The 11,178-nt window shown below is 42.0% G+C and overlaps 1 protein-coding gene across 1 annotated transcript; it reads right to left on the bottom strand.

The window, feature by feature from the left end:
- Positions 1 to 1,985: 1,985 nt before the first annotated feature.
- On the bottom strand, positions 1,986 to 10,498 carry slc41a2a (solute carrier family 41 member 2a; the record flags this gene model as incomplete). Its single annotated transcript, XM_080002375.1, has 10 exons — positions 1,986 to 2,162; positions 3,843 to 3,991; positions 4,085 to 4,216; positions 4,335 to 4,414; positions 4,523 to 4,670; positions 4,929 to 5,075; positions 6,343 to 6,487; positions 6,570 to 6,641; positions 7,781 to 7,888; positions 10,133 to 10,498. 10 exons carry the CDS (start codon positions 10,496 to 10,498, stop codon positions 1,986 to 1,988), a joined length of 1,524 nt encoding a protein of 507 aa, XP_079858501.1.
- Between the last annotated feature and the right edge of the window lie 680 nt (positions 10,499 to 11,178).

Below are 11,178 nucleotides of genomic sequence, written 5' to 3'. Positions count from 1 at the left end.
GGAGCTTCTGAAGTACCTGTGTGACATGCACAACGTGAGTCCAGGGGAGGAGATCAATGGCGCAGTCGTAGGGGCGATGAGGAGAAAGAGAGAGAGCACTGTTTACTGAAAACTGAAGATAAGGAATGATAAGCAGCTGAAAAGTCAGACTAAATGTAAATGTAATGTAAGTGTCGGGAGGCAAGACAAGAGGTAGTTGGACTCACCAGAATCCCCACTGTCACTGATACTCCCCTCTTGGACGATGGGGACAGGTGGCGAGGAAGTGGCTGATGACTAGCTATTTTTCTACGACTCTCACGGAGATGGTTATCTAGTCTGGTTGCCAGGGAAATTAAAGTATTTAGATTATCTGATTATATATTATTGTCTGCAAACCGATCCTTGACTTATTCGCTAAGCCCATTAAAAAATATCCGCTTAAGTACCTCCTCTTTCCACCCCGAGTCAGCACCTACAGTTCTAAATTGTACTGAGAATTTGGCTGCACTGTGTGAACTCTGACAGAGTGAGAGGAGGCATTTACTCTGGACAGGATGGTCAAAAACCTCCCATTTCAAATACAAAATCATCAAAAGAAGATATACGGTTGACTGACTCTCTCCTACCAATATCTCTACCCAATCTAAAGTTACCCTTTAAGTAACCCAATAATATAAGCTATTTTTGACTGGGTTAGACTGTATCTGTGCAGTGGGTGAGGAGCTGCTGTTCAAAATCCAGGGTGCACTGCATGAGAAAAGCCTGCAGTTGCTGCAGGTCTCCAGCATAATGCTTCAGGGAGGGAATATGGTGATCCCTGGAGAGGGGAGCAAGCGCAGCCGGAAAGGGTGAGAAGTCGAGATTATTTCGGCTCCGTTTGATGTGGGCGGATAGGTTCTGGAGGGCTCCACCACGTTGTAAGGGAGTCTGTGTCCGCTGGATCCATGCTTGCCAGATTGTTCTGCTATGAACTCAGGTGGAACCCAAATGCAGGACACAGAGACGTCAAAAGAAAGAAAAAGTTTATTAATGGATGATGGTCTGGCTTGGAGGGGAAGTCGGGGAGCTGGATCCGGTTGCAGCAGGAGGGAGAATGGGGAATGGAGGTGTGAAGCCTGTGGGTAGTGTGGAAGGGGAAGCAGCAGCAGACAGGCAGGCAGGACAGCGGGCAGAAGTGAAGATCCTGGGGCATGTAGACATGGGTTAGCCAGGAACAAACAGGACAAAGGAATCAATGAGACTTTGATCCAAGTTGGCTAGCATGTAGTACGACGAAGGTGAAACAACAATCTGGTGAAACCGGGGTTTAAATGCTGTAGAAGCGATAAGGCGCCGATTGCCTGCAGGTGTGCCAATGGAGCAGGGAGCCAGGAGAGTGGAGACCGGAAGCCACGCCTACGTCAACATACACACACAAAAACATACAGGAAGAGACAGGACACACAAGAAAAGGGGGACAAATAGAAACACAAGGTAAACCAACAATTCGAGGCATGGCTGGGGCCATGACAAAATGTTGTTATAATCCATGAATCGTGTCATCGTGTCAGTTTTTCATCAGCACACTTTTAAAAAGATGTAAATAAAGGACGTAGGACTGTGTTTTTCTTCTAAGCGCCGTGATTAAAGGCGAGACATCCAGTGACGCCCGCTCTACATTCTCACTCGCCATTGGTTAAACCCAGAGACCTGTTTACCTGTCACAAATAACACAGCACTACTTTTAACTTTCATCAATCATTGTACGAGTGTGAATATATTTTTATTTGTAAGATTATGTTTTATGAATTATTACTTTCCACGATCCCCCTAAATTTCAGCTTTCATTGCTTACAAGGGAGCTTTCACTTCGTTCAGCCCCTCCATAAAGCTGTGCTGCAAGACATACATTTTGGGGGGGGGATTAGATTCCAGGGGTGGCCCCAGCCCTTTGCTTCTGTCCGAAACATCTACAATTGAGCAAGTACGAACGCCCTGCAAACAATGATTAAAGTCAATTCCAATTAAGGGCTGATTCGCTCCCCAGCACTCCAGAGCAGGAGGAAGCCAAGAGAGATCAGAGCAGTCCCGAGCAGGTCTCCCAGGGCTGTGAGGTAGGGAATGGAATGACTGTCGGGGTCCTTCCCCTTTTGCCATAGCCAGTAAACCGTCCAGTCAGCTATACAGAGCAAGGAAAAAACCTAGCAGGAGGAGGGTTGTATTAGAAGAAAATCAGTGACAGAAAGACAACAATCATGCCGTGACGTAAAATCCAGAGATGTTTTAATTAAAAATATATATAAATATACTGTGTATATATATATATATATATATATATATATATATATATATATATATATATATATATATATATATATATATACATACACACTACTCACAAAAAGTTAGGGATATTTGGCCTTAGGGTGAAATGTATGTAAAATGTAAAAAGTTCAAGCTACAGTGATATTATATCATGAAAGTAGGGCATTTAAGTAGAAGCATGCATTGGTGATATCCCCATCTCAAACAATTTATTGAAACAAAAGCCAACAACAGTGGTGGGTCTGCTGAGGCATGGCACCCCACTCTTCTTGAAGGGCGGCCCTCAGGTCATTGAGGTTCTGGGGTACAGAGTTACAAGCCTCTTCACGGCGACTCCGCTGATCCCATAGGTTTTCTATGGTTCTATTGTTCATGCAGGGGCACAATGACTGGATTAATGATGTTTTTCAGGTAGTATGGGCTTGTCATTGTACCATTCACAAAGTGTAGGGCAGTTCTGTATTGACTAGACACACCTGCCCAGACTAACACCACCACCACCAGAGGCTCGTCTGGTGACAACAGTGGCTGACGCGTAGCGCTCTCCTTGACATCTCCAACATTGTTGGCGGCCATCATTTCTGCTCAACGTGAATTGACTTTCATCAGAGAACAGCACTGAGGCCACTGGTCCCTCGTCCAGTGTAAATGCTCCCTGGCCCGTGCAAGACGATGATGCCTGTGCCTGGTGGTGTGGTCAGGTACCCTTGCAGGTCGTCTAGCACGCAGACCACGCTGATGTAAACGGTTTTGAATGGTCTGACGTGACACTTGGGTGCCTCTCACTTCCCTTAAATGTGCCTGGAGTTGAGTGGCATCATCATCCGGTTCCGCAGGGCACTGTTCACAATGAAGCGCTCATCAGTGTGGGATGTGGCCAAAGGACGTCCACTTCTATGCCTTTCTGTGACTCTTCCAGTCTCTGTATCTCTGTTGCAAGCTGCTGATGACACTCTGTGACACTCTAAGCTCAGTGGCCACTTCCCTCTGAGAACATCCTGTTTGAAGCCTCGCAATGGCGAGGTACTGTTGATCAGTTGTTAGGTGTCGTCTTGGTCTCATTATGTCAAAATGTGAAGAGCATGATGAAGAGGACTGTTTAAATACCAATTCTAATTGAACCAGGAAATGTACTGGTCGATTCATGGATCAAACACCTGTTGTGAATTTTGCCGTTCAGCTCCTTGTTAGAGAACAGCAAGTTGTGCAAAAAGTACTGAAACATTGAACAGTTGGACATGTGCATTCAAAAGTTTAGAGAAGGTCAAATTTAGTTCACCTGTAAGGTTATAGTGCATTTTAGGTTCATCCTGAAATTTCACCCGAAAGCCAAATATCCCTAACTTTTTGTGAGGAGTGTGTGTGTGTGTGTGTGTGTATATATATATATATATATATATATATATATATATATATATATATATTTTTTTTTTTTTGTAAATCTAATATCTTTTAATATCTAAAAACTATATTAAAAACAATTTTAAATTCAAAAACACATTTTAATAAAGGGAAAAATAAATAAATGAATAAATCCAGAGAGATAGCAGACGTACTTGAATCACGGCAGCAGACAAGAAGATGACAATGAAGAAGGCGGTTGGTAATAAGTGACCTCCTTTCATCAGGTGAACACTATATAAGAAGATCAGCTGACCGGGAATGACCAACAGCAGCAGCACTTGGGCTGATCGATGGTTTGCTCCTGCGCATTGAAAAATAACGCTTTATTTGTATAGTAGATTGTAGTTAACAGCAGATTGAGGACGTACGTATAATTAAATATATGTTACTTTACCTGGGCCGCAGAATGTATGGCAGGGCCTGTAACAGCTCTTCCGATCGCCAGGAACCTCCCCAGGTAAGCAATGTGAGTGCAAATAAGTGGCAATACGACTACACTGAATGGAAACAAGATTTCCACCAATGCCTGTGTTTAACAGGGAAAAGAAGAACCATTGTTTTTTTTTCAAAATGTATAATGGGATGTAGATGTTTTTAAGCGCAAGAAATGTATTTTTTTTCATTGTCCAGAGAAAAGAGCTCACCATTTATGACTGGAACATAAACTATGATTCCTGCCAAGTTTGGCTCTGTCACAGTTTTTTCAAGGATAATCCCTCCCAAACTAAGAGATGGGTGACGACCAAAATACATTTATTTAGAGTTTTCAGGGTTTAAATATGTGGCTGTTAATACAAATGTTCTTATATAACATTTTAAGATGGTTGCACACCTGCTAATGACCATTGCTGTAATGATTGGCTCCCAGGCCGTATAGAGGAGGATGCGACTGGCTGGGTGTCTGGACGAGAGGACTACCCAAAGAGGGATCAGACACAAAAATAGCAAATCCACCAGGTACAGCACATAGGAATAGAGTTCTGTGAGAAGAAAGCGTGGTTCCTATTTTACATGTTCATTTTGAAATTCACACTGTTTTCTAATTCAATGCAACGATGATCTGTAAGACTCAAGTGCCATCTGTTGAAAAAACTGAAACATGACAGATGAGAAGGTCACTTGCCGTGAAAGAAAATACCCAGCATACTGTATACTGTGTAGCAGCACTGGTTTCTTCAGGTTTAACATTCTGATGTCATATTTTCATTCGTCGCTAGATCTGTGGTTATTATTTTTACCTATCCACGTGTAGAACCACTGACTGAAGGTGGCCAGGAAGGCAAGAGTTATGAGGTCCCCGAAACTGGCCGCCATCGGGGTAGCCACATTGTCAGGATTGACACCCATCTTCTTGAAGCCTATGATCAGCCCCGCCATGATAGTGCCTGAAAGGGTCCAGAAGAGTTTGAAAAGTCAAGATACAAAAGATAAACTTTGGATTTCATTGAGGAGAAATTGAACCTGGCTAGGACGATCTCTCGGTTTTGCTGCTGGTTCACTGCTCAGTCATCCCCTAACCCTCGACCCCCGCACAGCCTCCTACCACTGGTTATAGTCGCCGATATAAACAGGAGTCGCTGGAGAACTTTTGTAAAATAGTCCATCCAGAGTTGATCTCGACCATATCTCACATGTTGCATCCCAGTCTGTGAAACCATGTTTTTCCCTCTCTGGAGAATATACACTTAAGGGGGGTTCATGCTACAAGATAATAAAGCTGATTTTGGGGTAAATTACCCCCTTCCAACAATTGTGAGCAAAGTGACGATTTTTTTATGTTTATTAAGATCATCGTACCAGATTATCCTGTGGTGTGAGGTATGTTCCCATTGTTTTGTACTTCCCCGATCTGCTTGGAAGTCCGTCCTGACGGCGCCCATTGGCAAATGGCAAGTATTAAATATATTATTTATGATTTGATGTCCTGTAGTGAGGGGGGAACCCCGAGGACGGCCAAAGACGGAGGCAGTGGATTGTAAGGCTGGAAGAATGAATGCCAATTGGGAGCCAAGCTGTTCTTTGATATGTTTTGTCTCCCCAGTTAACAACCCGCTCTCTAATCAGTATGTACCTATATAAGAGACCACTGGAGACAAAGATATCTCCCGGGTGTGTCAAACGCCTTCTCTTGAGATCAATAAAGAAGAATCTTGAAGCTCCTATCCTGGTGGGTTCTAATTGTTTCTCAGAGTTTATAGTTCTTGCATTTTATAGTTTCAGTGTATTAGAATTTACACAACATATAACCTTCTAACATACAGAGCAGTTTACCAAAGCAAACATTTGGAAAATAATTTGGTGTACGACTTGCAACTTTCCAGGTACAGCCACCAGAAGTTTCCTTGCAGGGATATATTCAAAGAATGGCCATGAAGTTGAATAGTTTTTGGAAATGGGAAATATGGAGATACTACTTAAGAAAGGGTATAAAACAGGAATAATGTTATTTTGAGTATTATTATTTGGGTCTATCCCCCCAAAAAGCTAGTTCTTTTGTGAGATTGGCGCCTTCTAGGAACTGCTAGGGGCAAGTTGAAAGCCAAAAGGATCAATTGTAATTGCAATAGCAATAGCTGTGCCTTCGTGTGTCTGCGTTTTTACAAAATAGATGTTAGGAAGAGGGGATTGGAGGAGGACAGGTTGTGCCCTTACCTTGTAGCAGCGAGGCCATGAAGGACGTAGCAATGCTGGCAGAACACAGCAGAACTGCATGGCTGAGGAACATCTTTCCCTCCATCATCCAACCTAAAACAATGGCCATCAGAGAGGCAAACAGTCCCAGCACTGTGGCCTGCAGCTGTGAGCAGGGTGCATGACAGAGTTATGATATACTGTAAGAGTGTTTCAAATAAAAAATTTGCTATTTCAAAACATTCTACCTGCTTGACAGCCAGGTTCCCGATGATCAAACTCCACTTCTCCCTCGCCGTTTCCATTTTTCCCATATTGACCTGACGACAGCAGACGACAACAGACTTTCAAATGTTACGTCATGACATCATGCAAAAAATTTTTTATCATTGTATACCGTTTATGAACGGCATGAGACCAAAGAAACATTTCCAGTCTTCCAGTTGAACAATAAATAATGTGATGCTCCAGAATAATTCTATCTGATTTAACCGTCAATAGAATATTGATTATTAGGGCAAGTACTCATGCATCCGTTTACAGTTTATGTGAAGCTTGTAATTCATGTTAATTTATATAATTTATCCCCTAATTTGGGAGGCACTTCACACTATTCTCACAAAGAGCATTAAGATGCCTACATTTACATTTACATTTAGTCATTTAGCAGACGCTTTTATCCAAAGCGACTTACAATTGTTCAAACACTGACGGACGCAGCCATCAGGAGCAATTAGGGGTTAAGTGTCTTGCTCAAGGACACTACAGCATGCTAGCAGGAGGAGCCTGGGATCCAACCAGCGACCTTTAGATCACTAGACCACCAGCTCTACCTCCTGAGCTACCATGCCTAAATACTCACGGTAATTAACAATAACAGCATTTGTATTCATTTGGTGAGACATCCTTGCTTAAAAAGCTAAAAGTAAATGTTATGTATGTTTTTGTGACAAAATATTTTATTTTTTATCTAAATCTTCTTTACTGACAAATATGGTTAAAAATAGATTTATGTACATTTTTACATCTAGTAAAAACAGGAGTTAAGATTTTAGAAATACATTTTTAGATAATTTAAGATGTTTTCATTGGCTATGAACTATTTGGCTGGCACACTGACTTTCACAGGTTGATGGGGATTTTCACACTAGAACAAAAACCCATGAGATGAGTATCTCATACCAAGAGAGTAGACCTGGCTTATTTTAATTAGTCCTTTGTATTTAAATGACTCTATCACCAGCCTTATCTTCAGATGACCAAAATGCTTAAGTCAATTTTGGAGACATTTCCATCTACTCAGAGACTATGTTCAAGTACATTTGAAGTTTTTTCTTTGGAATATGTTCGAGGCCAGTGCAATGCCACTCAGATTGTGCTATCTATGTTATAATAGTGTAGTTGTGTAGTGTTTATATGTTCCAAAAGTGTCTGTCTGTGCATAGGTTTCTTTCCTTACAGCAGTTGAAAGTCTGGACGCGAGAGTCATTTCCAGGTTCCCCTTCAGACCCAAAACTGAAGGCACCAGAATGAAGAGCTCGGTGATCTCCTGAAAGACATCCCAGTGCTTCACACACACACACACACGCACAACCCATCCATTTAATTCTACCAAAGTCCCAGTTGACGTCGGAAGGGGCTTCAAATGTGAAGAACTTATTTCACCACATGTTTTCTGAAACAGACAGCTCACACAAAAAAACGGACTGAGTTGTCTTATTTCAGTTTGTGTGTTAGTAGGTCCATCAGAGACCCAAATGTATGTGTACAAGCACTGAAAAAGTTAAAGTTTTGCATAATAGGTCCCCTTCAAACAACACACCTAAACAGTTAAATGCAGTTGGGTATAGAAGGCATAATAATAATAATCATAATAACAATAATAATAATAATAATAAGAATAACAATAATAATAATAATAATAATCATCATCATCATCATCATCATCGGCGGTAGAGCTGGTGGTCTAGTGATCTAAAGGTTGCTGGTTCGATCCCAGGCTCCTCCTGCTAGCATGCTGTAGTGTCCTTGAGCAAGACACTTAACTCCGAATTGCCCCTGATGGCTGCGTCCGTCGGTGTTTGAATAATTGTAAGTCGCTTTGGATAAAAGCGTCTCCTAAATGTAATGTAATAATAATAAATGGAGCTGCAGGCAGCAATACACAGGGTCCAGTTTAGCCATGTTAGATAGGTATTAAAGTTCTCCAGATTCTATGCAATGTAGCATGAGTTACAATTTTTACAACCACTAACGAACAAACCGTGGATTTATATAGTATTGGTTCATGATGTTACAAAGTGACTGTGTTCTCAATAATTGAAGCGCAGCATCACTTCCTATCGAGCCGAATGACAATTTTCCAAGTTCCCATTGAACGCAGCATCCGTTCAAACAAATCTCCTGAGTTCCCATCAAACGCGGCATTAATTCCTACAAACAATTTTTAGAGTGAAATGCAGCATCGGCTCCTTTTCCTCTCGACCCAGCGCAGATTCTGAGAAAAGCAACCAATACACACCAATGGAGTCTAGACCGCAGCGCACCGCACACCTCGGCCCATGCGACAGCCCCCCAAGAGCCACAACCTGCACATATATAACAAATTGGATGATGATGTCACAAAGCGCCCTGCTACACCAATATTCGGCTACTTACAGTAGACTGGCAATAGTTTTTAACTAATTCCTGCTCCAAAAATAGATCGTAGTGGATCAAACTTGGACCACAAAATGTCTGAACGGCCCCAAATCGAATGACACTTCATTCATGTCCGTGGGTTCAAGCGCAGATGACCACCATTTCAAGTCTACAGACAGCAGTGCCTGAGGGCTGTTCTATCCTCATTGACTTGTCTTCCTGCTTCACTTTCAGTCGGCAAAATGCCAAGAGGAAAAATAATAATAAAATTCCAAACTAAAACAATAGCAGGCTGGACTCCTAATAATAATAATAATAATAATAATAATAATAATATATAACCTATATAATAACCTTTATTTCTATAGCACCTTTCACACACAAATCGCAATTCAAAATGCTTTACATCATAGAAGCCTATTTAAATAGTAATAAAAAATTTAAAAAAACAAGCCAGCAAAATGCATGAAAATAATGTAAATATTATACTCAATTTCAGTTTGGGGTCATTGATATAGAACTTGAAGGATCATGATCATTCCTCAGGGAATGATTTTTAGTTATTGGTCTTAAATTATTAGTCTTTAAAACTGTACTCCATACAATTCTCATTAAAACATTGTCAGGTGGGTCTCCTAAAAGACGATACAGTAACTAAATAGGCATGTTTGGTTCCACTTTTTTTATATTTATTTATTCTATGACAATTTATTCCTGATTCCTTGCATCCAGAGGTGGGGAATATTCCAGGTTTGCCACATTCCAGGTTCAGAAAGTAAAAATACTACCATGTTTTTTCTCCAGCCGTGCCCGGGTCCAGTTGATTTCACTTATTGTGGACCTCTGGGTGAGCAGAGGATAATCTGTGGGTTTGCTCCTAATCCATGTGGATAATGAGCACCACATGGTTGACTCAAAATCCTGGAGTGTGATTTTACTTTCTTAATCCAGATTTTCCACCTCTGCTTAAATCCATTTCCCTGTTATCCCTCACCTGCCTATATTCCCCACTCTGTGTCCTCATTGAAGCTCCAAAACCTATAGTCCCTTTCCCTGGCTCCACCTTTTGCTTATTTCTGCATTTTAGACATCAGATTCAGATGAGGTCAGTTAACAAATGCATGAATGGACTAACAAACTAAACCTCTTCCCATCTTTCCATCCCCCTCACCTGGACCACATCAAGCAGCGTCCCGGCCAGGACAGTCCCTAACCCGGCCAGCAGAAAGGGCACAAGGATCTGCAGCAACATGGACAACGTCGACTCAGCTGGCAGGTCCTGGCCAGCGCCCTGCACTGCCACAGCCCCCCGGATCCCGCTCCGCGATGCTTTCACCAAAGTCCACCCTGCTGCAGTGTCTGGCGTGAAGCCGGGGGTCTTGCTCATGATGCAGCCTTGGGTCAGAGGAGAGTGTGGCGCACGAGTGGTGGGCCCCGGGGTCTCAGCCGCCTTCGGGGGGCAGATGGGATATGGAATGGTTGGAGGCGTAAAGGTGGCTGTCGATGTTTCCCAGGTCACTGAATGTGTTTTGCTCATGATGGGATACAGCATGACCCATAGCGTGGAGGTGTGGAAGGAGAGCTGCTTTTATAAGGTCCAGTCAGTTTATCAAACCCCAACTGGCAATGACGACCAAAGCCACCATTCAGCACTGTTCAGGACAGGACAAGACTGGAAGTCCTTGAAACAAACAAAAAGAAGAGACGGAACAATGTGTTGAAAAGTGAGGGACGTGACTTAACTTTTTTTTTTTATTATAGTATAGTATGATTATATATTTGTATATTATTTATATAACTTTGCATATTTATTGCATATTCTGTATATTCAGTGCACTGGACTGACAGACTGTGGTGTGAGGCTCTATGGGGCGCATGTTACGGGTGCTTGTGTCACCTTGTGAGGCGCACGGTGTCCACGCACTGCGTGACATGGAGTTTAAATCGAATTGCGATGACGTGTTATGACGTCAGAAACCCCTACCCCACCCCCACCTAAATTAAAAACACAAACACACACACAATTAAACTTAACTTGTGTGTTACACATGTTCAAGTTCAAGTTCAAGTTCAAGAGATTATTTGTCACATACATATACATACGGTCATACATATATGCAGTGAAATGTCATGACACCCGGTGATTAGGCACAATAAGCTCTAAAAATACTAAAAAATACCAAAATGTGCATAATCGACACAAGGTGCTCGCTGAAA

The sequence above is a fragment of the Zeus faber genome, assembly GCF_960531495.2.
Source record: "Zeus faber genome assembly, chromosome: 6".
Lineage (NCBI taxonomy): Eukaryota > Metazoa > Chordata > Actinopteri > Zeiformes > Zeidae > Zeus > Zeus faber.
The sequence above is the reverse complement of the archived record's forward strand: the minus strand, read 5'-3'. Positions and strand labels throughout refer to the sequence as shown.